We start from the raw sequence: 27817 nt of genomic DNA on the forward strand, positions 1-27817 counted from the left end.
CCCGCCGCCCCCTGGCGTGTGGAATCTTCCTGGACCAGGGATGGAACCTGTGTCCCCTGTACTGGCAGGCAGATTCTTAACCACTGAACCATCAGGGAAGTCCAGTTTTTATTTAATTTCAATTAACTTAAGTTTAAACTTAACTAGCTACAAGTAGCTCATGGCTACAGGATGGGGCAGTACAGGCCTAGCACTCTTGACCCCTGTGCCCTGTCCCATTCCATTTAGTGGAAGATACTGTCTGCTTTGACGAGAGATGTCCCTGATCCTGTTATCTGAATACTTGTGGTATTTACTATGTGTTGACGGTACTTGTTAGAGGGACTCTCTGATGGAATTGGAGGTGGGGTTCCACTGCATTTAGAGAATTGGTCATCTGATTGTTCTTTGTCCCAGCCTGCTAATAAACAGTTGTTGTAGAGTTGGCTGAATTTGGCCTGAGACTTGCTTTTACCTTAATGGACTATGTAGCGAGGTGTCTGGAGGCCAGATACCCCCTACAGAAGCCAGTCATTGCAACGACTACTTAGCCTAGTCAGTTTGCAGCTTGCACTTTTTTTCCAGAAATGTTTCCCAAATCTTCAGACTCTGCAATATCTTTACTGTCAGCAAACATTAAAGCAGATAACAAAACAAAGGCTCCATAAATATTGAGTAAAATCCAGATAAGCTAGTTGCCCTCCACAGAATACTTTTTTAATGTGAGCATATGCTCATGGTGTTTTATTTTTAAAAAATTCTTACACCTAACACAGATTTCTTATGTATAAAATTGTTTCTAATTTATATGGTTGAATCTACATTTTGTAGTTTTACAAAGACAGCCCAATATTCTACAAAAGAATCCTGATTGCCATGTGTTGTACTATTTAGGGTATGATAGTCCTTTTGCTTCCTATATCGGCACTGAAAAGTTTCCCTCAATTTAATCTCCCAAATTATGGGATCGTTATATTGTATGAAAGCAGCTTGTTTCATGAACACATGACACATATTTTTCTGCCATGCTGAAAGAATATTAGCAAGTGAAACTGTTTATTTGTTTGCCTATCAGATAAAGGGAACACTCATCATTTAAATGTTACTGTTCTTTGCTTTTCTTACCCTTGAACGTTTTCTATCCAACTGCCTTATTGCGTGTGCCATCATTTAAAAATTGCTCACCAGATCTCAGAAAGTGACAGTACTTATTAAGAACTGACTCTCATGGAAATGATGCCACATTATTTATTCAACACTCGGGGAATTCAGTGTACACAAACTTCGGCATCCTCATTAATTCTGTCTTTACCTGATGGCAGATAACGCTAGCTTGGAGTTGTCTTCAGAATACTGCAAAATTTATCCTAAGGCAAAAAGCCTAAGGAAACCGGTCACTGAGGCATTTGCTTAGTCAGCAAACCTTGTATTATTGCTTGCTGAATTATTCTTCAGCCTCAGCACCATTCATATCTATACCGTTGCATACAGGTCCTGGAATGTATGATTTGCAGCTGCAGTGATTCTTTGCAGGCATTCCCTAGGATCACAGCCCTTCTATATTAGATGCTCGTCTGATTGTGGTCCAAAGGCTGGGTCAGAGGGAGGGGCAGCAGGGTGGGAAATGTGTATGGGTTCCTGGGGGGTATCTCTCCAGAGAGCTTGGCATGGAGTTTGGCAGGGGTGGGTAGAAAGCGGCTCCTCCTTAGATGTCTGTGAGGAAATAGATGGTTTGTCTGGTTACAACTACACAAGTAACCTACCAAGGGTAGAGGAGAAGCAGAAGCAGGCAGGAAGAGACTCAGTCCAGAAATACTGAAGGTCTCCTTGAGATGCCTTGGGGGGCCCCAGCATTCTGGCTGTGCATTAGCACCTTAACTATTTTCTTATTTAGGAGCCCCCCTCATTTAGTGCCTTTTTACCCACAATCCTGCAGACAGTCAGACTGTGGGGACAGGTGATGTTTATTTGTTTATTTGGCTGCATCAGGTCTCAGTTGTAGCACGGGGAGATGTTCGTTGTGGCACACAGGCTCTCTAGTTGCAGCGCAGACTTAGTTTCTCCATGGTATATGGGATTTTAGTTCCCCAACCAGGGATCAAACCCACCTCCCCTGCATTGCAAGGCAGATTCTTAACCACTGGACCACCAAGGAAGTCCCAGGAGTGATGTTTTTACTCTTTGACTGACATGACAAAATGATACTTTCAGGTTAGCCCTCTGTTTCAATTGGTAAGTGCTTACCTGGTAGCTCAGATTGTAATGCGTCTGCCTACAATGAGGGAGACCTGGGTTCAGTCCCTGGGTAGGGAAGGTCTCCTGGAGAAGGAAATGGCAACCCACTCCAGTATTCTTGCCTGGAAAATCCCATGGACAGGGGAGCCTGGTAGGTTACAGTCCATGGGGTTGCAAAGAGTCAGACACGATTGAGCAACTTCCATTTCACTTTCACTTTATTTCACTCGGTCTCACTCGGTTTCTTGTAAGACCATATTAGGCTTTGATGCGACACCAAAGACTCACTCATCAGTGACGCTGAATGAGTCGCTAAAGACTGGCTCAGAGAAAGCTGCCATGATAACCTGACTTATATGAAAATAAATCCATCACTTGCTTCAGTTTAATTAGCAAACCTTTTGGTCTTCGCTGCAAGAAGCACTGAGATCCCAATCAGCAGCCGTTTTCTTGAGTATTTCCAGGACACGTGGACACTTAATGATTCTCACCTTCTCAAAAGAACATGAGAGCCCTATCCCAGTTCACGAGTTAAATCAATGTGCCTAAGTGGTGCATGAAAATCTTTATGCTCTCTCTGACCTTGGTAAAATTTGATGATGCTGAAACATTCTGTTTTGATTCTTAAATTGGAAAAAAAGATCTGATAAATGATGAAGCATAACCAATGAGGTCTTTTGCTGGCACTTGAGTTACTTGTTTACATGTATTGACAGTGGAATTGGGCTGGCTTTTTACAAGAGTGGTTAAAAAGGGCTTCTGGATTGTAGTTCCTAAACAGGATTTGCTAGGCTTTTAATGCTTTAAAAGGCAAAGTTGGAACCAAACTGAGCTGTCTATCAGGGTTGTTTTCTTCCCTCTCCTTTTAAGCAGACTTGAAGTTGTTCTTGGAGTTAAATTGACCTTAGATCACTAAAGGGAGCTTGGTTGGTGCTTTCCCAAAAGCATACCCTATGTTCCTTTGTCATATTGCTGGTATTAATCTTTTGTCCCTGGTACCTTTATCTTGGGCTCCAGAAGGGCACTGCTAAAGCCTTCTTGTCGTCTGTCTTTGCAGGCTTGTTGATCGGTGCTGGCTGCGCCCTCTACCCTCTGGGCTGGGACAGTGAGGAAGTCCGGCAGACTTGTGGCTACATTTCTGGCCAGTTCGATCTGGGTAAGTTCTCTTCATGGGTAGTACTCCTTTTAGAAGAGAATGTCTCTGGTCTTCCATAGAAACAAAAGGAGGAAAAGGGACGGGAAAGAAAAACACATCCCAGCATTGGAGCCAACAAACATGTGTATAATGCAATACGCATACATTCATTCCTCCAGTTGTTTAGTGAAGAGCTATTTATCATGTGGGCTTCCTTGGTGGCTTAGATGGTAAAGAATCTGGCTGCAATGCAGGAGACTCGGGTTTGATCCCTGGGTCGGAAGGACCCCCTGAAGAAGGAAATGGCAACCCACTCCAGTATTCTTGCCTGGAGAAGTCCATGGACGGAGGAGCCTGGCAGGCTACAGTCCATGGGGTCGCAAAGAGTTAAACTTGCCTGAGTGACTAATAGTTACCTATAATATACTATGGGAAGGTCTGCACTATGGGAAGACCTGTAGATACAAAGAAAAGAAATGGTCCATGCTCTACTGAATTTATATTCATTGATTAATTCATTCAAAATCACATATTTATGAGTCATTGCATGCACTAAAAATAACTCTGCCTGTGGAATTCATTGTCTGAGAAGACAAAACAAACACAATGATCAAGAAAATGACAGTCAGGGCTGAGGAATCGAATAAAGCAATTTCACTCCAGGGTAATATATACCTTTGTGAAAGAGATGAGAAGGGAGCTGAGTCTTGAACAAAGCATGTGAGTTATCTGGTGGTGGACAGAAGCATGATGTAGGCAAGCAGTCAGGTTAAGCACAGCACACAGAGGGGGAGCAGAGAGGGGTGAGGAAAGCCCATCCAGGGACCATGGAGAACCAAGGGGCAGGGAGAGGTCTGTTAAGTGGGTCCCCATTCCCACCTTGCTGAAGGACTCATCAACTTTTCTGTGTGCTAATCAGAACTTCAGGTATGTTTCACTTGTAGAGACATTCTACTTCCTTAACAACCTATAAAAATGTTTTCCATAATACATGATTTGCACCATTATAACTTGTGATGGTTAGCAAATACTTGATTGAGAAAGACACATTTACTTAAAACCACTTGTTGACTTCTTTCAATTGACATTATGAGTCCATAATGGACAAAAATGAGTCCATTGCCAAATGATAGCCAACTTATTTTTCCCTAATATATGGATCAACAGATTTTTTGGACAATGAGTTCATAGTGAGTCACTAACTTAAACATACATCTGCTTTTCACATTATTTTTTTCTCTCTAAGAAGAAAAATCTCAATGGAATTGGTCTTACAGCAGTATTACTATAATCCAAGTGATTGAAAAATTTTTTATGTTAGAACTTTTTTTTTTTCTTTAAAAAAGGGGAACTTCTCTGTCTGTCCAGCAGTTAAGACTCCATGCTCCCACTGCAAGGGGTGAGGGTTCAATCCCTGGTCAGGGAACTAATATCCCGCGTGCTGCTTGGTAAAAGAATGTAAAGGAAAACAATTCTGTTGGATACTGAGAAAAATGGGCAGATGTGATATCATGTAAAATGTCTGTGAATTTGAAAATGAAGCAGTTTTTGTTTGATTCAATGGATGACAAACACCTGCTTCCCTCTGGGGATTACTACTGGCTCTTTTGGTAGAGGAGATGGTGCCTGAAATACCACCCAATTTGCAGGGATAAAAAATAAGAGATTTCCGTCTGCCCATCCTTCCCTCATTGGAGGCGACGCTGTCCTGAGTCTAGATGAGTTTGTGATTGCCATGAATGCAGAGAAGGGAGAAATGCAGGCACAAAGTTAGCTGCTAGCCTTTTCTTTTCTTTCCTCCAAACGCAAACCGTGTCCAAGGGAGATATTTCAGTACAGTGTTTAGCATCTTTCTTTCTCTAGTATTTGAGGGATTCTTCGCTGTTTCACGTGGGCCTCAACTTGGTGAGAACCCTGTTCTTGCTGGTGTCTAGCTGGTGTGTAGTGTGTTATTAACTAGCAGATTATAATGAAACGAGGATCCTGTTTTTGCAATTTTCATTACCGCGCCCCAGGATCTCACATCTTCCCAGCACTGAGGATTAAAAATCTGAATGTTAAAGTGAAAAACAAAACACTTGACTCTTTACTAGTGATACTAATTTCTTATGTTATAAACTCACTAAAGCCATTTTAGTGATCTCAGAATTACAGAATGTATGACTCGGGGAACTCAAACCGGGGCTCTGTAACAACCTAGAGGGGTGGGAAAGAGTGGGAGATGGGAGGGAGGTTTAAGAGGGAGAGGACATATGTACACCTATGGCTGATTCATGTTGATTATGGCAAAGATGAAACCAATATCATAAAGCAATTATCCTTCAATTAAATATAAATAATTTTTTTAAATTACAGAATGGTTTTAATTTTGGTCTTTTTATTTTTAGATTTCTCTTAGATTGATGATAAGGAAAAAAATCAAAACTAGCATTATCTACAGATAAAATGAGTTCTGGGTCCCTGGAAGAAGTATTTTGGGTTTATCGAGTTCCATTTCTCCAGGTTACTATTATTTTTGCAGACTCTGTGGTCTTTTCTTCCAAAAGGAAACCTAAAAACATACTATGGCATAGAGGTGCCATCATGCTTATTCCACCTAACTTGCTCTGTTTTCTGCCTTTGTGAGAGTATTCCTGTTTCCCAGAACACTGATGAGGGCTGAACTTCAGTGAGTGAGTGAAGTCAGATTCTGGAGCACCGTGGAGGGACCCTAGGGCTGGGTTAGGAGCCACCCCCTGCATGGGGGAGCGTGAACATACTCTGTCAGGATGGCTCTGATGCCCAGTGTTAGGGGCTTACATACTGCTTGCCAGGGCCACACCCTGTCTCTGCTGCTTCTGCGAATCAGAGCTTGTTTCTGCTCCTCTCCATAGACAGTGTGTGGATGCATCTTTCCTCCCAAGGGATGGAAAGTGTTGATGTTTTTAAGGTTCACAGCCTCCTTATTGTGGAATATGGGTCAGTTTCTTGGCAAGCCATTACTGAACTGTGATTACTCTCTTTCGAGCGTGTCCCGAAAGAAATCATCATCACTTTCATTCCCACTTTGGCAGATTATTTAAGGAGTGCATTCACTCAGTTATTCAGCCAAAGAATATTTATCGGGTGCTTCCAATGTGCTGGGCCCTGGGCTGGGTGCTAGGGACATGGCATTAAGAAGGAATTTAAAAAGACAGTATTTACTCCCCCCGTGGGTTTCCCCAGTGACTCAGCAGGGAAGAATCGGCCTGCAATGCAGGAAACATGGGTTCAGTCCCTGGGTCGAAAAGATCCCCTGGAGAAGGAAATGGCAGCCCACTCCAGTAGTCTTGCCTGGAAAATCCCATAGACAGAGGAGCCTGGCAGATAACAGTTCATTGGGTCACAGAGAGGCAGACACGACTGAGCACAATGGCATTTTTAAGTGGAAGATGAGGCTAAGAAGAGAAAAGGCATCTCAGCCTCTGGTTTTTGTCAGATTTTGGTGCCCTGTGCTCCTTACTCCTTCCATCATGGAGTCTGTGGTTATGGATGTGCGTGTGTGCTCAGTCGCTAAGCCATGTCCAACTCTTGGTGACCCCATGGACTATAGCCTGCCAGTCTCCTCTGTCCATGGGATTTCCCAGGCAAGAATACTGGAATGGGTTGCCATTTCCTCCTCTCGGAATCCTGTCAACCCAAGGATTGAACCTGCATCCCCTGCATTGGCAGGCAGATTCTTTACCACTGAACCATGTGAGAAGCCCGTGGGCAGAGGGTCAGTAATGGTTTATATCTCTTGCAATGTTTCATTTCTCTTGAAAATTGACATAGACAATCATCATGGTTGCCACTTGCATAGCACAAACCTTTTATGACCTTCTGTCCACAACCATGGGCTCAGTGATGGTTTAAGCCGTGCAGTTGATAACCATGATGAGTCTCTTTATTAATTTTTAAAAGAAACAAAACAGTACAAGTGATAAGAATAATACATCATGTAGCACGGCACCTTCATGTAATAAAAGCCCAGTAGTTGTTAGCTATTATTATTCACATTATTTGTACAGGACCATTTTTAATGAATACTTGCTGATAATCTCTATTCTTCCTTTATATTCCATAACAGCAGGTTGGGATTTACGCGCTAAGCATAAGGGCTTTATCATCAGGTCGTCCAATTGACTTAATTCATGCCTCAGAGATATTTTCATCCACCAAAGACTTTTCTAATTATATCCTTATGATCAAAAGAAGTGTTTCAATTAATTTGTCTTGCTAATTTGCCAAGTAAATTTGAGTAATTACTGCTTTCATTTTGCTATTTAATTTGATTAAGAAGCCATCGTGTTTCCTGTTCTTGAAATTATGCTCTCGGCTTCTCAAGAGTAGTACCATCAACTTGGAAAACTTGGAGCCTCGTGACGTCAGAAAAGATGGCAGGCAGTGTCTTCCAAATTTTCACTCCAGTGAAGAGATCTCTTCTTCTGCAGTCTGAGCAGTGACCATCCCATGTCTCTTTGAGCTCTTTGATTCCTGACTGGTGTTTTCTCTCCCCTCAGATCGAACTGCACTTGAAAAAAAAAAAAAGATTGGCATGTGTGGGGAGGTCAGCAGGCCAAAATGGGAACAAAAATAGAAAATTTCTTTTTTGAGCTGTCTGAAGCCCAGTGTTAGTGGGTACTTGTGAAGCTGAGTGACCCAGTTTTTCTGATGTGCCCATAGAAGCCTCTACTTTTGCACTCAATAACAGGGGAAGCTGCTGTCGGCTTCTGTGACACTGAATAAAACAAACATCCCTTTGGCCAGAAGTGAGACGACTCCTTTGATTTATGTGGACTTTTGAGGCTGCAGACAAGGCTGAGCCTCTGCCCAGGCACTGCAGGCATGTGAGTTGTGCGTGAGCCATGCTGGCCTGCTGGGTCATCCCAGAGAGTGGCAGGCAGCATCTGTCGCTCGGTTCAGGAAGAGACCCCTAACACTTGATGCATTTCTGTTCATTCAGTTCAGTCCAGTTCAGTTCAGTCGCTCAGTCATGTCCGACTCTTTGCAACCCCATGGGCTGCAGCACACCACGCTTCCCTGTCCATCACCAACTCCCGGAGCTTGCTCAAACTCATGTCCATCAAGTTGGTGATGCCTTCCAACCATCTCATCCTCTGTTGTCCCCTTCTCCTCCTGCCTTCAATCTTTCCCAGCATCAGGGTCTTTTCCAGTGAGTCAGTTCTTCGCATCAGGTGGCCAAAGTATCGGAGCTTCAGCATCAGTCCTTCCAATGAATATTCAGGACGGATTTCCTTTAGGATTAACTGGATTGCTCTCTTTGTGGTCCAAGGGACTCTCAAGAGTTTCCTCCAACATTACAGTTCAAAAGCATCAATTCTTCGGTGCTCAGCTTTCTTTATGGTCTGATTCTCACATCCATACTTGATTACTAGAAAAACAATAGCTTTGACTAGAAGGACCTTTGTCAGCAAAATAATGTCTCTGCTTTTTAATATGCTGTCTAGGTTTGTCATAGCCTAGGAGCAAGCATCTTTTAATTTCATGGCTGCAATCACCATCTGCAGTGATTTTGGAGCCCAAGAAAATAAAGTCTGTCACTGTTTCCATTGTTTCCCCATCTATTTGCCATGAAGCAATGGGACTAGATGCCATGATCTTCATTTTTGAATATTGAGTTTTAAGCCAGCTTTTTCACTTTCCTCTTTCGCTTCATCAAGGGGCTCTTTAGTTCCTCTTTACTTTCTGCCATAGAGTGGTGTCGTCTGCATATCTGAGGTTATTGATATTTTCCCCTGCAGTCTTGATTCCACCTTGTGCTTCATCCAGTCCAGCATGTCTCATGATGTACTCTGCACATAAGTTAAATAAGCAGGGTGACAATATATATGGTCATTGTTTAAAGGTAATTGCTGCTCCCATTATGAGACTGCTCTTTGTGGGACTAGTTAGTGGTAAGGTGTTGCATATGCATTGAGATTTAGCCAGCGTTCAAGTCTTTAAAGCAGCAATAATTTCCACCTCGTCCAAGGCTATTATCTGGAACTGCTCCAAACTCTTGACACTCAAGTCCAAATCACTGGAAGTCACTTAGAACAGGGGTCCCCAACCTCCAGGATCTCATGCCTGATGATTTTAGGTGAAAGTGATGTAATAATAATAAGGTACACCATAAATGTTGTGCTCTTGAAACATCCTGAAACCATCCCCCTCCAACCTAGTCCCTGGAAAACTTGTATTTCATGAAACCAACCCCTGATGTCAAAAATATTGGGGACCACTGACTTAGAAGGTCCAGCATGAGCCTATATTCCTTCACTCAGCTCTAGTGCCAGAGGGTGACAGAGAGAAGCCATGCAGCCTCTGTGAGTTAAGCTGAGACCCAAACTGAGTAGGCCCAGAGGGACCCATGGGAACATTCTGGAAGGTGATGCTGCAAAGGATAGTTGGAAACTTCCACAGACAGAAGAAGTCCATCTTGGCTGGTGCTGAAGTGATGGAGCAAAATGTCCTGGCACCTCCAAGGGAAGAACAATCAGCTTTGCGGGTCCCTCTGCCTTCTTAGGGACCTTTTTTCTGGAGATGAAGGATTTTTCACTTTCATCTCAGAAAGTGGGGAGAACCTATTCATTTCAGGGGCCTGAATTCAACCCGTCCATTTTTGGGCCCTAGCAACAGCATCAGAGCATAAACATTTCCACTTTGGGCTTTCCTGGTGGCTCAGATGGTAAAGAATCTGCCTTCAATGCGGGAGACCCAGGTTCGATACCTGGGTCGGGAAGATCACCTGGAGAAGGGAAAGGCAACTCACTCCAGTATTCTTGCTTGGAGAAGTCCATGGAGAGAGGAGTCTGGCAGGCTACAGTCCATGGGATCACAAAGAGTCGGAGACGACTGAGCGACTAACACATACACACACAATTTCCACTTTTAAGTAGAGCTTTAGTAAATGCCCCTAGACCTTCTTTGGGAAAAAGTACCTCCATTCTGTATAATCCCTGATCCAATTCTATCTGCTTCCCTAAACCATCTTTGTAGGTTCCTCTGGGACAGGATTTTTGCAACATTGCTGCCAATGTCAGTTTGACGGCTCATAGCAGTATTCAATAGATGTATTTATTCAACGAGTATGTATTAAGCACATTCTAGGTACCCAAAGTTGTGCCATATACTTAGAATAAGATTATGAATTAGATGGACAGGATCCTTACCTGCTTGTCACGTACCTACTGTCTACTAAATGGTTCAAAGAAGAGAGGGAGGCTGAGAGAGAAGGAAGGAAGAGAGAAGATAGAAAGGAAGATACCTTACGGCTCATTTTTGACTAACAAGGCAGTTGCCATCATGTTTCTCTACACACTCAGCTGCTGATATCCTGGAGAGAATCACGACCTTACTCTCTGAGGGATTAATGGCTTAACCACCTCCTAGAAAGTAATCAAGTTCAGGGTCATAGTTTAAAGAACCAGATACCCTGGTAGATGAAAAAGGAAATTGCTCTAAATCTTTCCTTCCTGAAGTCTTTTTTGGTTTCATTGTTTTAGAGCAGGATCTTTCCTATTGTTGTATCAATGCCTTTTAAAAACCTAATTCAGTGACTTGCTGCAATTTGTATTCAGTGCTAATGGAAAAAAGGAAATGTTGCTTAGAAAACCTGTGGGAAATGAAAAATATTCTTCCCAATAGTTTGGTGGCCACAAGATATTAAGAACTAATAAGATATGGCCACCAAACTATTGGAAAGAATATGTTAGTCTCTCTTTTAAAGATCTTTCTCAATTTTTTTCAGTGGTTACCTTTTATAACAACAAAGAGTAGATATATCTGAACTGTGTGCCTTTAAGACAAACAGGCTATATGAACATCATCTGGAATAAATATGTAGATTATTAAAATTTTCCCATAGTTAAGGATTTGGTGATAGTCTATTAATTAAGAAGATTCTACCCCCTGACCCCCACCATCCCAAGCAGATAATTCCTTCTGATAATGTAATACAGATTTCAAATACACATTTCAAATCTTTATATTATGACTCTTAATCTCAGGAGAAGTATTTCTGCCCAAGAACTGAGAATTCGCAAACTTATGTGTTAGTGACCTTCCTGTGCATTTTTACCTTTGTTCCATAATAAAAAATAAAATAGAAGTAGAAGATAAACGGCTTAACATGTCTCCTGTTAAGAAAGGGCCATTGGTGAGCATTTTTAATAAACCCCTCAAAAACGTTTTTAGGATAAAACCGAAAATATAACAAAGTAAACAAAGGACTTATCTTTTCTGACTTTTCTTCTGATTTTTAGCCTAGTAGAATGTTGACAAGAACTAATTAACAGAGAATTTGTAGAGTAAAACTCATTTATCGGATCCTTTCAGAAAATTCCATATGAATGAATTACTCCAGATAAATGAATTTTCCCCTTAAAGGGAAAACTTGGACTGGATTTGAATCTCAGTTTCACTTCTCAAGAGTTGTTTGATTCTGGGTGAGTTCTGGGAGAGTTCTAAACTCTCGGAACTTCAGTTCTTTGGTCTCTAAAAGAAGATAATACTACTTCACCTGCCTGTTAAAATTATTAAAGGGGATAGTGAAAGATGCTTCATACATCAAGATGCACAAATAAATATCAGTTCTTTCTTCTGCTTTAAACATAAACGTATTTCCTGTTTTAATCATGTTGAAAAAGTTTGAGGATATATCATATGCTTTTCCATCAGTTTAATATATAAAAGATATAAAAAACACAAACAAGATTTAAGAAAAAAAAATCATTAACCACTATGCTGTCACATGGAATCATCCCCCAGACGTCCCCAACAGGACATGTGTAGAGTGATTTGCCTTTTCACTAAATAACCAAGACTGAAAAAAACTTTGAGTTCTCTGTGCTTTTTTATAGTTGTTTTGCAACAGTTTTATGTCACCCTATCAGTGATAATTCATTACAGTTATTAATTACCCCTTTCTCTCCTTATTCCCTCACTTCTAATTTGTGTCCTTTTCTGTTGAGTCATCATAAATCATCTTAGAACCATGCTTTAAAAAAAAACAAAACACAGTTCAGCGATTTCTGTGCACTGTGTGTCTTTGAATCACTGATTTTTGCCGATTCTGAATCGGTTTTCCTTTTTTTTTTTTTTGGACCCCTTGATTTGGGGTCATGTTTTGGATAGCTGAGGATGTCAGCTCCACGATGTCTGGAGACATACAGTACCTGGGTTAGCAACCAGATGTCTTGATGACATTGGTAACTGAATTCAGTGTTCTATTAACCCTTGTTCTGGGAGTGAGTTTTAACTTCAGGTCTCCAGACCGTTCAAGATGCCCACAGTCCATCAACAGGCTTCGGGGAATTTGTGACATCACTGAAATTGTGTGCAAATGCCATAGGCTTGTGCATATGTGCTTTCTCCTGGAGAGAGTATTCATAACTTTTATTCATTATTCAAGTGGGTTCCTGACGCAAGAGGACTCAGAACCGCTGGTAAGCAGCATTTGGAAGCCTGACACTGGAAAGCCAGAAACCTGAATTCTAGACCTAGTCTCCCAATAATCTTCCCACCCCCCAGGAAGCTGGGAAGCCATTTGACCAGCCAAAGCTGGTTCCTTTGGCTTGATTTCATTCTCCAGAAAAGTGTTTGCCAGCGAGAGGGCGTAAGGTGAAACATCTCTGCTTGCAGTGGGCCATGTGTGTGTGCTCAGTTGCGTCCGACTCTTTGCAACTGCATGGCTGATAGCCCACCAGGCTCCTCTGTCCATAGGATTTTCCAGGCAAGATTACTGGAGTAGGCTGCCGTTTCCTTGTCCAACTTGCAGTAGACCTTATTGCAAATAAGTACTCCCATACTTCGATTCTAAGTTGAAATTGTATCTGTGAAAAGGAGCATTCCACCTTCCTACGGAATGGAATACGCTTCCACTTAGAGTTCTTACGGGATTCTTTAGTGCTGCTCTTGGGAAGCAATCTTCCATCATGGCTGGGGAGCATGTTGTTCTGACCTCTTCTCAAAGATGTTTGTAGTGAGCAGTTTTGGAAGATAATGACTCCTGCTGGAGCAAAAGGCAGGTTTTATTTATTGTTCCCTGTAATAATGTCTCCCTCTGGGGCAAAGTTCGGGTGGATTTACTTGCGGTCTATTATAGAAAATTTGGGATCCCTAAGCTTAAAGTTTAACATTCAGAAAACTAAGATCATGGCCTCTGGTCCCATCACCTCATGGGAAATAGATGGGAAGACAGTGGAAACAGTGTCAGACTTTATTTTTTGGGGCTCCAAAATCACTGCAGATGGTTATTGCAGCCATGAAAGATGCTTACTCCTTGGAAGGAAAGTTATGACCAACCTAGACAGCATATTAAAAAGCAGAGACATTACTTTGCCAACAAATATCCGTCTGGTGTGGTCATGTATGGATGTGAGAGTTGGACTGTGAAGAAAGCTGAGCACCGAAAAATTGATGCTTTTGAACTGTGGTGTTGGAGAAGACTCTTGAGAGTCCCTTGGACTGCAAGGAGATCCAACCAGTCCAACCTAAAGGAGATCAGTCCTGGGTGTTCGTTGGAAGGACTGATGTGGAAGCTGAAACTCCAGTACTTTGGCCACGTCATGCGAAGAGTTGACTCACTGGAAAAGACCCTGATGCTGGGAGGGATTGAGGGCAGGAGGAGAAGGGGACGACAGAGGATGAGATGGCTGGATGGCATCACCGACTCGATGGGCATGAGTTTGAGTAAACTCCGGGAGTTGGTGATGGACAGGGAGGCCTGGCGTGCTGCAATTCATGGGGTCGCAAGGAGTCGGACACGACTGAGCGACTGAACTGATTGACTGAAGCTTGGGGTTCCTCAATGGTACAGAAGTACTGAGTTTACCGCGTCAGTCCCTGGGGAATGTAGGAGGCCAAAAGATGGATTCAGATGTGAAGCTCGTGCTGGTTGCTGTGTTAAGAGTAATAATAGAGTCCTCCATCTCTGATCCAGGAGTCTCCTAGCTTTTGCCAGCATCCGTGAAAGTGTGGCAGGCTAACTCGTTAGCTTGTGAGTAAAATCTCAAGATTCTTCAAAGTTCTTAACACCACTATTATAATGCCTGTCCTTCATGTTAAAATACTTCAGGGGTAGATGTGTGGGTGAGTCACAGGAAGTCATAGCTCAGGTGCAGGCTCCAGAGTGGAAACTCAGGGATACTAGTACACGTGTTGTTGTTGTTTTAATTTAAACGTCTTATTTTAAATGAAAGTGTTAGTTGCTCAGTCATGTCCGGCTCTTTGTGACCCCATGAACTGTAGCCCGCCAGGCTCCTCTGTCCATAGACTTCTCCTGGCAAAAATACTGGAGTGGGTGGCCATGCCCTCCTCCAGGGGATCTTCCCAATCCAGGGATCGAACCTGGGTCTCCTGCATTGCAGGCAGATTCTTTACAGTCTGAGCCACCAGGAAAGCCCTGGAGTATACTGCAGTATAACCAGCTGATTAACAGCGTAAGAGTTTCAGGTGCACAACAAAGTGGACCCAGACATAGGTACACATGTATCCATTCTCTCCCAAACTCCTTCCCCATCCTGGCTGCCACACGACATTGAACAGAGTCCTCTGTGCTCCACAGTAGGTCCTTCTTGGTTATCCATTTTAAATACAGCACTGTAGTACACGTTTTGTTATCCATGTCTTGGCCAACACAAGAAGCCTCACTATTAGTATACCTGTGGTCAGAAATGGATTTTTAATGGTGAAATAGGTGTCTTATTAATGAGCATGATAATGTTAAAAATGGACTCTCATCGGTGAAATTAAAGGTATTCAAGATTGTGGATTGGCTAAAAGAATTAGAGATCCTCTCTGTCCTTACACAAAAGGATTTAAACAGCCATCTAGGCACATAGCCCTTATTGTAAGTCTGAAAGATGTCTAAAATATTTAACAACCAATATGTCATAGGCCCTGACTAATCCTAACTAAAGTAAATGCTGGAGTAGGCTCCCGAGGGGCCTTGACTGGCCAAGCACCAGCCTTTTCATTCCTGGGAATGAGGCTAGGATTCCCTCGGGTTCTCAGGGGAGAGAGGGGACTATGGGGCACTTGGAGAACTTGGGGACAGTGGCTGTTTATGCACTAGTACCCGGATACATATTTTAGTATTTTTGACAATGAAAACAGAGCTTCCCTGGTGGTCCGGTAGTTAAGAATCCACCTGCCAATGCAGGGGACACGGGTTCAGTTCCTGATCCAGGAAGATCCCACCTGCCTCAGAACAACTAAGCCTGTGAGCCACAACTACTGTGCCCACACGCCTAGCGCCCATACTCCACGTCAAGAGAAACCACCGCAGTGAGAAGCCCACGCAGCACAGCAAAGACCCAATGCAGCCAAAAATAAATAAAAGTTTAAAAAACAAAACAATGAGAGCAGCTTTACTAAAACACTCTGCCGCATCCACTCTGCCATAAGAAAGTCAGCCAAAGTCTGATCACCCTTAGGGACTCTATCTCTTGTCTCTGGTTCAGAGAATTTTTGGTTACTTGTTGCCAAAAGGAACAGAATCCCTCCCTGAACCTTGAATTTGCTTCCAGTGGTTCTTTGGTGCAAGATGATAGCCCAGTCACTTAAAACGATAGGGAGCTAGGATTTAACTAGCTCTCGGAACAGGTTGGTGAGCTGGTTTGTGCCTGCTTCTTGATAACAGTTTAATAAGCATCTGTATGTGTGGCAGGATGCGGTCTGAGACTTGCTTTCATTATAACTTGGAAATGAAGTCGTCGGACGGTAGCTATGCCTCACCATCCCTCTTGCTTTTTCAGCAGGGGTGGGTTGTAATTTATCAGGGTCTCAAGGTTGTGCTTGACCAAATTGGATTAAGCCCATTCCCAAGGGCTACCTTACAAGCAAGGAGTGATCATCAAGGAAACCTTTTGGACCGAGGGCAGCTCCCCGAGATCAAAGGAGCCCTGGTTGCCACACATTTCCATTTCAGTGGATACGGAGACTATATGCAGAGGCTGCTCAGTGGCCGATGAAAGCGTGACAGGTGCGAACAGGGGAAGGGTAGATAAAAATGCCGTCAGGATGGAAGCCAGCACCTCTTCTCGTGGGACTGTTGGAAAATTGGCCGCAGCCACAGGCCAAGCTGGGAAGCAGCAATTAGAGAGAGCCTGGGTCCTTTCACACTCTCTTTGGGGCCGGCCGTGAGACAGAGGGGCTGAATTTCAGGTAGTTTCAGCCTCTATAAATAGCAGCTACAGACAGAAACCAAAGGATCATCTTTATCGCCTACACTGAATAAGGGCCCGCTGGTTATCTCCGCCACCCCCACGTAGAGATGGATTCTGTGTCAGCTCACAGCATGAACACAGAGACCAGCAGGAATACACACTCTGTGTTCAGAGCCAGCGTGTGCGCATTGCCATCTCCACGGCGGCGTTATCTCTAGTGGAACATTTTAGGGTGGATTCGGGGCTAAGGGGCAGGAATTAACAACAACCGTGCCAGCAGAGACTCTGCTAGCCAGACTGGACGACACATCCACCATGTTTATGGGTAAATCACACAACTGTAACAACAAATAGCAACAAAACTATTCACCCGGCAGGCCATGGAACAGAGGTTCATCTGATGGGTGTGATCTTAAGGATTCAGATGCCGCTCCACTCTCCCTACTTTTCTGCCACTTAAAGTGAAGTTTAATCACACTTCTGAAGGCACCGGGGTATTTTTATTTCTCTTGCTCCACCTCTGCATTGCAGGGACACTGCGAAGGCAAGGCGTCTCTGCCTCCGCTTTCTTGGTTATGTGATTCTGGCAGGGATTTCAGGATAAGATGATGCAAGGCCCTGACTTAGCGTCGAGTTTAGGAGGAAGAACCCTGGGTGGATCTGATGAGCACATCTGGTGTGGTACACAAGGGAAACCCCCTGAAACTCAGGTGTGAGTGGAAGAGAAGAAACACTGGTTCCCAAGCAGCCACACCCAGTGCAGTCACCTGGGTGTCTCGTTCTCAGATCTTTCAGTTTCTCTGATGGACCCATAAAGTAGTATTTAAAATCTCCAGGGCTTCCCTGATGGTCCAGTGGTTAAGAATCTGCCTGCCAACCTAGGGGACACAGGTTCAGCCCCTTTTCTGGCAGGATCCCATGTGCCACAGAGCAACTAAGCCCGTGAGCTGCAACTACTGAAGCCCAAGAGTTCTAGAGCACACGAGAAGCCACCACAATGAGAAGCCTGTAAACTGCAGCCTAGAATAGGCCCTGCCCGCCGCAACTGGAGAAAGCCTGCACGCAGCAACGAAGACCCAGTACAGACAAATAAATAAAATTTTTAAAAAGTAAAATGAAAAATAAAATCTCCAGATGCTCAAAAAATTTTTTTAAAAAGCTTACAGTCCAGATACACACTCTGATAGAACTTACTAAGATTCCAGGAAGTATTAACAATAAAAATAATAGTAATCATCAGTTCAGTTCAGTCACTCAGTCGTGTCCGACTCTTTGCGACCCCATGAACCGCAGCACGCTAGGCCTCCCTGTCCATCACCAACTCCAGGAGTCCACCCAAGCCCATGTCCATTGAGTTGGTGATGCCATCCAGCCATCTCATCCTCTGTTGTCCCCTTCTCCTCCTGCCCCCAATCCCTCCCAGCATCAGGGTCATTTCAAATGAGTCAGCTCTTTCACCACATGGCCAAAGTATTGGAGTTTCAGCTTCCACATCAGTCCTTCCAACCCAGGACTGACCTCCTTTAGGTTGGACTGGTTGGATCTCCTTGCAGTCCAAGGGACTCTCATGAGTCTTCTCCAACATCACAGTTCAAAGCATCAATTCTTCTGTGCTCAGCTTTCTTTATAGTCCAACTCTCACATCCATACATGACCACTGGAAAAACCATAGCCTTGACTAGACGGACCTTTGTTGGCAAAGTAATGTCTCTGCTTTTTAATATGTTGTCTAGGTTGGTCATAACTTTCCTTCCGAGGAGTAAGCGTCTTTTAATTTCATGGCTGCAGTCACCATCTGCTGTGATTTTGGAGCCCAGAAAAATAAAGTCAGCCACTGTTTCCACTGTTTCCCCATCTATTTGCCATCAAGTGACGGGACCGGATGCCATGATCTTAGTTTTCTGAATGTTGAGCTTTAAGCCAACTTTTTCACTCTCCTCGTTCACTTTCATCAAGAGGCTCTTTAGTTCTTCTTCACTTTCTGCCATAAGTGTTAGTAATAATAATAGCTAATAATAACTAGCTTTTCTCCCTGAGTGTGTAGTTTGGGCTCAGTACAACTGAATCTTATGCCGAGAACAGCTGCTGTTCTGCCTTTTCATGAATTTGAACATCTGCGCAAGTGTGGGACCTCCGAAAGGTACTTTCTGGTAAATCCCTAGGTTGATGATGACTAGCACTGTTTCCTTGGAGTAGGGCATGGCAACCCACTCCAGTATTCTTGCCTGGAGAATCCCCATGGACATAGGAGCCTGGTGGGCTACAGTCCCTGAGGTTGCAAAGAGTCAGACATGCCCAAGCCACTAAGCATAGCACAGTACTGCTCCTATGGGAGGCTGTAAACAGTACCTGCAAGAACTCTTTTTTCTTTGTTCCCCAGCTCCTCACCTTAAAGGTGGAGCTAAGAACATTTCTGTGGGGACAAGAGAGATACACCAGAGCAAATTAAAATTATGGCTCTTTAATGAAGTCTTTGTGGGAATCCAGAAGAGAATTGCATGCCATTGGATAGAATAGAATCAATGTGTAACTCAGGAAGGGTTTTCCCCCTAAAATCTGAGACTCACAAAACATGAACTCATGTCTGAGTAGAGAGCTTACACAGCGGTCAATTACCCATCACATACTTGTCTAGACAGCCCTTGCCTCACTCCCACTCTGACTACAGAATGAATGAAGATGTGCTGTCATTTACAAGGCTGGTATTTTCCTATCAAAATGGACTGTAACATATCTCCTTAGACATGGTACTGTTTTGAGCACTTGGCAGATACATATCTTTTCCAGGAAGCAAGTCCCTGCTCCCTTGGGCATGCAGATTATGAAGAGTACTTTAATGCATAGCTTGAGTGTATCAGCTCTTACCAATGGACACATGTGCGTTGCATTCTCTGTACATTCCTGGTTGCTTCCTTGGAGAAGACAGGGCAAACATAGGTGTGGAGTCTTTTAAGGTTTTCTTGCCTCCTCTTATACGTTGAAGTGGCTCCAGTGTTCCACACTAGACCCTTGTACACTTAGGTATCCTATGTGTTTGAGGGAAGAGGATATCATTCAACTCTCAGGAGAGTTCTAATCCAACTGTCCAGTCCCCTAAACCTAGAAATTAAGGGGCAGGAGAGGTAGAAAGATATAGTCAGCCTGGTTCATTAAGGTCCAGAGCAGCAGTTCTTGCAGAGAGAGACTGGGTTCACTGCGCTGTGGTTCTGGAGACCGAAGGCATCAAGGTGGGTGTGTGTGGTCTGTGTGCAGACTCGGTGCCCAGTCTTTGGGCTGGGCTGGGTTCTACCATTGCACGTGCCTCCACACTGTCTACTCTTTGGGGAATTACCCATGGGGAACCCCTTTCCTGAGATCTTCTTGTGGACAGCGCCCCCTGGAGCACATCTCAGGAAGTACAGTATAAGTGGGGCTCTGAAGTCGTGTTTAGGATGGGCTGTATCCTCAATATGGGTTATTGCCTTTGGTCACAAACAGACAGAAACAAGCCAAGAGCCTTCAGAAGAACTCCACCTCACAAACTTTCTTCCCTCAGCCTTTTTACTTTTACATTTTTTGCCCAGCAATCAAGTTTGAGTTCTGCTTTTCTCTTTTCAGACACACGTGTCATTTTAACTACTTGTTCCGTTAAAAGTTTGAATCAAAGCTTTTGTATGTTTTTAGGACAAATGTTTAAACTCTATTTTTTTGGGGGGGAGGCAGCACTTTTGTTTGGTAACTTCACAAAAGAACACATGGAATCGGTACCATGACAGGTTCTTTTTGTTCTTGGTTTTCATGCATAGGTAGACACGATGGTCTGAATAGGAAGAGGTAAGAAAGAATTTATTCAAGAGGAAAAAGACCTCTCAAACTTCTGCCCATGGTATTTAAGAACACAAAAGTTTTTTTCTCTGTCTGCTGACCCTCCCACCTTCCTACCTTCGTTATTTGTACAGCGAAAGGGCTGAAGTCTAATATGCCTGCTTCTTCTCTACACAAACTTTGCATTGACACCTTAACTTGCTGAAAAGTTTAAAATATCACAGATGAAAGATGTCCCGCCTTGATAAATGAAGGCAGTTAGCTTATATACAAGGCTGGGAACTCAGCAGTGATCTGGCGAGGAGAGAAATAATCTGGAGACCAGCAAGGCTCAAGTTCAAATGCAGAGCCCAGGCAGGTCGAGTACCTAAGGGAGTTTAGTCAGCCTGCAGGCCTGCCTGAAGGATCCTGGCTTGTGTTCAAATGAGCAGTACTGCGCACAGTAGGAGGTGCTGTGGCAAAGTTTCTGGGTATTAAATAAGGATGGCCCAGTCTGGCTCCCGCCAGACTGTAGCGGTTTGCAAGCAGAGAGGAGCTGAAATGTGACCCATACCTGGAGCCCTTACTCAGCTACACTCAGACCAGGACAGGTCAAAAACATCCACTTTGGGAGCATGTTTATGGTAAGTGATTGCTCAGGAAAAATCAATTATCTGAATTGATCAAGTAAATGTATTGGATCTCACTCCCCCTCATCCTCTAGGGGGATGAGGTCACCAAGAGAGTGACAGATAGGTTCCGCTGGCTCCAAAATTGAGAATGCTAGATCTGTAAAATGCAAGCCTTTAATAACTAAATAGTGCCAGGTAGACATGGGCATATGGAGTCTTCTCAGAATACTGGTAAATTCAAAGATGCATCATATAGCTTATTTCTGCATGGCATGTAAGTTCTGGCAAAGACAAGTACTATCTGGCAACTGGGGAAAATTTTGATATGGATCTTCCTAAAACATATCTGAGCACAGGAAAAAGTTTTGGAGTTCAAGTTCAGGCTCCATCACTGATGTGAGATACTGGGCCATTGACTTATCTTGCATGCAGCACAGGGTCCTCATCTTCAAAATGGGAATGACAGATTTGTTCCTCTAATTTCCTGAAGGCATCATGGGCAAAAATGGTTACATGAGATGGTGCTTCTAAATTGTTTGGCACCTGCTTCACAGGCTGTCCACAACCGCTATTATATAATTACTAATTTCAGATCTCTGTTCTCAGCACTGATATTGTGTCTGACATCCACAAATGTGTATCGATTGTCTCCTGTGCTTCAGACATCCTCATACTGAGCCCTGGGATATAGGGGCCGACAGGCGGTCACGTGGCAGACACTAAAACAGTAATCAAACAAATGAATGAATAAATACAGTTCCTCAAAGGATTAACTGATCATTGAGATTTCATTTTTATTTGTAGTAAGCCGGGTTAATTTTTTTACACTTATGTATTTATTTCTATGTCCTGTGCTCATTCGCTTAGTCCTGTCTGACTCTTTGTGATCCTATGGACAGACTGTAGCCCACCAGGCTCTTCTGTCCGTGGAATTTTCCAGGCAAGAATACTGAAGTGGGTTGCCATTTTCTTCTCCAGGGGATTTTCCCAACCCAGGGATCAAACCCTTGTCTCTGGAGTCTCCTGCATTGCAGAAGGATTCTTTACCACTGAGTCACCGGGAAAGCCTCCCTATTTATATATATTTGGCTGTGGTGGGTCTTAGTTGTAGCATGCAGGATCTTTTATATTTTTTCAGTTGTGACATGTGGGATCTAGTTTCCTGACCAGGAATTGAATCTAGACTCCCTACATTGGGAGCATGGAATCTTAGCCACTGAACCACCAAGGAAGTCCCGAGGCTGGGTTCTTTGTACCTTTTCTTCTGCCTTTTACTAACAGAAGATGCACTAAAAACTAATTTGAAAGTGAAAAGTCACTCCGTCGTGTCCGACTCTTTTCGACCCCATGGACTACAGAGTCCATGGAATTCTCTAGGCCAGAATACTGGAGTGGGTAGCCGGTTTCCCTTCTCCAGGGGATCTTCCCAACCCAGGGATTGAACCCAGGTCTCCCACATTGCGGGAGGATTCTTTACCAGCTGAGCCAGCAGGGAAGCCCAAGGATACTGGAGTGGGTAGCCTATCCCTTCTCCAGCGGATCTTCCCAACTCAGAAATAGTTTCTAGCATTGCAGGTGGATTCTTTACCAACTGAGCTACCAATTTGAGGCACCCTAAAAAAATCAGCCACACCACTCCCACCCACTTTCTCCCTTGGGCTGCCCTGGAACACAGCCAGGACACCTTTTTCCATTGAATGTGCAGGTGGCTGTGGTTTGCTGCTTTCTGTCCCATTAACCTCTATTTTATCTGTGGAGAATAGCATCCCCCATTGCTGCAAGCAGCGGTTTGCCAACCCGGTGGGCTTGGAGTCCTGTTTGATGGAGCATTACAGAGAGCAAAAGGGAAAGTTTAAAGGGATTTGCTTCTCTAATTTCCTGAAAGGATCACAGACAAAGCTTGCCCTCTAGTAAAATGCTTTGTGTTTGCACTATAATAACAAGAATTTATTGCCACCACAGGGGAAAGGAGAGGCCAAGGAAAAATAGTCCCCTATTTCCTGGTTTTCCTTTGTTTCCATTACTACTCACGGACTACCGTGCTGTTTAAAGCATATAAACTTAAACAGCTGCTCTTTCCTAATAGCCTAATGTACTCAGAAAGACTTTTTCTATTACTGTAAAACACGGTGCTAATTTCTTATTATTGAGCATGCGGGTTTTACTATGGAAGGACTCATGCTCAGGAAGAAGAAAAATCTTTCTTCTTCTTTGGAGAAGTTCAAGATACATTTACATTGATAGTTTCATGGGAAAAATTCCTTTCTATATCTAGTTAATTTTGTTAACTGAATTTCAGCAGACATATGTGTAGAATATGCAAGGAATGGCTTCAAGAGAGTGCAGCTGATGTGAGTGATACTCAAGAATCGGTCTTGCTAGAACATAAGCGTTTGAAACCAAAGATGCTATCTATTTTGCTCCCCCCAGGTCTCCTGCAACATTGCAACACACAGAGTGGGTGCTCAAGATTTACCTATGGATGTTGAATATCTCAACAACTAGCATGCTGCAGTCCATGGGGTCACAAAGAGTCGGACACGACTGAGCAACTGAACTGATTGTTGAATATCTCACATCTCTATATGCCAGCCTAGATGAACATTTGAAGAGGAAGTCTTCAGGCTTCTAGCTCTCAAACTCTGGAGGTGCTCACACCCAACCCCATCTCTTGCTTACACAAACAGTGGCATCCCCATCTCTTACTTGAACAACACTTTGAAAAGTGTTGCTTAGTCGTGTCCAACTCTTCGCAACCTCATGGACTGTAGCCCACCAGGCTCCTCTCTTGTTCATGGGATTCTCCAGGCAAGAATACTGGAGTGGGTTGCCATTTCCTTCTCCAGGGGATCTTCCCAGCCCAGGGACTGAACCCACTTATCCTGCATTGGCAGGTGGATTCTTTACCACTGAGTCACCTGGGAAGCCCAGACAGTACTTTAACAAGACCCAAATTTGCCTACATTTCTCCATTACATTCCCATCCCCGTGGTGCAAATACACTCTTCCCTGGCCTTTCACATTCATCTTTGGCTAACCCCTGCTCATCTGCCAGGTCTCAGCTTAAATTTCATTTCTACTTTAAGGCTCTCCATCACACAACCTCACTGTATAAAGTTCCTTATGATTTGCTGTCTTAGCATCCTGGATGTTTTTTCTTCAAAGCATATATCACAGTTATCATATAAATGTCTGAGTGCGTGTGTGCTGAGTCGTTTCAGTCGTGTCCAACTCTTTGTGACCCCGTGGACTGTAGCCCACCAAGCTCCCCTGTCCATGGGATTCTCCAGGCAAGAGTACTGGAGTGGGTTGCTGTGCCCTCCTCCAGGGGATCTTCCCCACCCAGTGATCAAACCCACATCTCTTATGTCTCCTGCATTAGCAGTAATACTCCCTTGATGAGATGATGGCTCCTTGATACTGGGAACTGTATCATTTTCCAAAGTAGATTCCTAGCACCCAATGAGTCCTAGTCAGAGTGGTCACTTAAAAAATATTTGTTGAATTAATGGATGAATGAGAGAGAGAAAGAAAGTGGGAAGAAGGGAATAAAGAATCAAGGGATGGATGACTTAGTGTTTCTTTAGATTTGTCTAAATTTTATTGACACATCTAGACCTTAGCATACTGATCTTGACCATTGTTTTGTTTCTCAAAAAATGAGTGTGTGTGTGTATGTGTGTGTGTGTGTGTGTGTGTGTGTGTATGGTGTATGCATTTATATATATTTTTTTAAGTTAGGTTAAGGATTGGCCATATTTCTACATAATCCAGAATACCAGAATAAATCCATATTGATTTAATAATGATTTACCTTATGAATTACCTAGCAAATGAAAGTCTGTATATCTGAAATAGAGGAATCATTTTCTTTTAAATCACACTGAATGTTAGTTGCTCATTGTCGATCTTAGCCAGTTACTAAATTTAAACCACAAAATGTGTAGATCATGCACATACACTCAGATCTATGTGTGGTCAGTAGCAGTACTGTATAACATCCACAAACACTTTCAACAATGGCACACTTCCTAAGTACCTTTTTTTTTTGGCCTCACCCTACAGCGTGTGGGATCTTAGTTCCTTGAACAGGCGCTACCTGCAGTGGAACTGTGAGTCTTAGCCACTAGACTGCCAGGGAAGCCCCTTCTTGGTACCTTTATCTGGTGCCCTACCTTCCCATTTTCATCTGATAGACAGTTGGTCTGATGAGTTGACTATATGTTTTATAACACAAATAAGAAAGACTCCATAAACATAGCAATTCTTAGGGATGACACACACCCCCTTATCAAGACAAGGAGTTAATTGGCCTCAGGAAGATGGTGGCTCAAGGAGGATGTGCTGAAGGCTCTATCCTGCTTCTTGAGTCTTTCAGGGAAGGGCAGGCCTTGGGTGGGTAGGTAGATAGATGGGTGAGTTAAGCCTCCTACAGCCAAAGAAACTTCACAGAACCTTATCATGATAAAGAAAAAAAAGAAGGACTGTGTTCCTTTGCTCTTGTCTGAAATCAGTGGTATATCTACTTTTCTATCCTGCATTGCTGTTATCACCTAGTAGTTACAGGAGGGTTTTTTGGTTTTTTTTTTTTTTTTGGTAGATTCTTTCACTCTCACATTATCTTTCAAATGGATCACCTCCTTAGAGTGGCCCCTTTGCAAAAGCTGTGTCTATATTTAGGACTGTATCTCTATTTTGAAGTTTTTTCCTAAGGTACCTCATTATGCATATGAGTTTGAGTGATTTAAATCAAAATACCTTCATCTCCCCTATCCTGATGGCTGCTATTCCTCCTTTTCTTCAGCCATGGGCGTGAGCATCGCAGCTGGGGAGAACTGGTTTCTGTCCCTTAGCCAGCAGGAGACAGAGGCCTTGAGGTCCTTCTGAAATGCAGACAACCACACTGGCTTGCTTCCATCTTGAGATAACTTTCAACTCTTACTATCATTCGAGGGAGACTGTATCTCTAAGGAGGATTTCAGTTTCACTTTGGTACACCAGAAACCCACACCTGGGGAGAAATGACAGAGCCTCCAGTAAGATCATCCTGACCTGTTCCTGCTTTCTCTCCTCCTGTGTCTCTAGGTAAGTGTGAGATCGGCTGGGCCTACTACTGCACAGGGGCAGGGGCTGCCGCCGCCATGCTGCTCTGCACGTGGCTGGCTTGCTTCGCCGGCAAGAAGCAGAAACAATACCCATACTGAGATGGGGCCGCCACCCGCAGACCGAGGAGAGGCTGGGCCGCAGGGACCCGAGGGACCGAAGCATCCAGCTGCTCTCAGAAGGCGGAAGAGCACTTCTAAACCACATGATGCAAACGAAATGAAACCCAATGGAATCGGAAACATCATACCACATGGAAGGGTTGTGCAAGATTTGCAAAAGAAATGTAGAGCATGGAATGATACAGAAAAATGGACCAAAGGCTAAAAATATTGCAGGGTGTTGGGTGTTTCTATTCCACAGAGTATTGTTGATGTAGAATACATACACACACAAATCTATATATGCAAACAAGGTCTTTTTTTTTTTTTTTTTTTTAGGATGATGACTCAGAGAATCAAAAGGGCTAGTAGAAACAGTATTATGTTAGGAAGCAGGGTAACCCAGAAAGGTTCCCTGTAAGTCATGGCACTTTTGAAAGCACACGAGCATATACAGACATATCCATGCAATACACATACCCAAACACAGACATTTCAGTGGTCACACAGACTGTACGAGATGTTTAGTGGTGCATTACTCCTCTATTTTCTTTTTAATACACTTTTAAAATACAGTATTATCACTTTATAAAGCATACATTCAACCTAATCAATGGACCAATAAGCCACTTTATCAGTATTTTGTATACCCTGCATAAACTCTTTACGCCCTCAACATGTTTTCAGTGTTTATGCAGACCTTTAGAATTAAGCCTTTGTATTTCAATATTATTCAAAAATATGCAATATTTCTCTGAGTAGTTTCTGCTGTGATATTCTTACGAAGTAAAGGGGCAACTTTCTGTCCACCAAAGGAGAGAATTCAGTTAAGACGTGAGAGTAAGGAGAGACATTTTCCAGTCATTGGATCTTGTTTCCTTTCGTCCATTATTGTACTGTGCTGTACCACATTTATTCCAATATTCATTTTGTAAAAAGTAAAAAGTGCTATTTTGTTTGTATTTGAAAAGCTCTGTGAATAAATTCTCTCTTTGATCAATAGCTCTGTGTGTCATAGAGTGTTATAATTCAGTTACGGGGTTTGCTTCTTAATTTCCTAAAGGTAGCCTTTCAACTCCAACAGCTTTGTAAATTTTTCATTTTATTTTTAGGCCTCCTGTTCATTCACTCACTAGTCATCCAGCCAGGCATTCTTGGCACACAAGGTACTAAAGGTAAAGTGAAAGTTGCTCAGTCATGTCCAACTCTCTGTGACCCCATAGACTGTAGCCTGCCAGGCTCCTCTGTCCACGACATTCTCCAGGCAATTCTACTGGAGTGGGTAGCCATTCCCTTCTCCAGGGGATCTTCCCAACCCAGGGATTGAACCCAGGTCTCCTGCATTGCAGGTGGATCCTTTATCGTCTGAGTCACCAGGGAAACCCAAGAATACTAGGGTGGGTAGCCTATCCCTTCTCCAGGGGATCTTCCCAACCCAAGAATCAAACCAGGGTCTCCTGCACTGCAGGCGGATTCTCTACCAGCTGAGCTACCATTAAAGGTGAGTAAGACATAATTCCTGCTTTCAACCTAAATTCTTCGCCACCAGAACTCTAACTGCCTGTTCACTGCACTTCAATCATGATCAAATCCTTATGAGAGAAGAATTTCAAGTCTGTTGTAGATGAAGTTTGAGAATCTGGGCAATGTTTAGAAGTGGTTGAAGCCAACGAAAACCAA

At 43.4% G+C, this 27817-nt stretch overlaps 1 protein-coding gene across 3 annotated transcripts in view; it reads left to right on the plus strand.

The window, feature by feature from the left end:
- The window catches only part of LHFPL6 (LHFPL tetraspan subfamily member 6), a 222877-nt gene extending 195738 nt beyond the window's left edge, over positions 1–27139 (plus strand). For 2 of the 3 annotated variants that reach the window (XM_043892369.1, XM_043892371.1), the window contains exons 5-6: positions 3272–3370; positions 26019–26068. In XM_043892369.1, coding sequence (XP_043748304.1) covers positions 3272–3323 — 52 coding nt within the window. In that variant the 3' untranslated portion in view covers positions 3324–3370; positions 26019–26068. Of the gene's footprint in view, positions 1–3271; positions 3371–26018 lie in introns of all 3 variants that reach the window. The other variant, XM_043892372.1, reaches the window with a different exon arrangement.
- Positions 27140–27817: the final 678 nt, after the last annotated feature.

The sequence above is a fragment of the Cervus elaphus genome, chromosome 30 (genome assembly GCF_910594005.1).
Source record: "Cervus elaphus chromosome 30, mCerEla1.1, whole genome shotgun sequence".
Classification (NCBI taxonomy): Eukaryota; Metazoa; Chordata; class Mammalia; order Artiodactyla; family Cervidae; genus Cervus; species Cervus elaphus.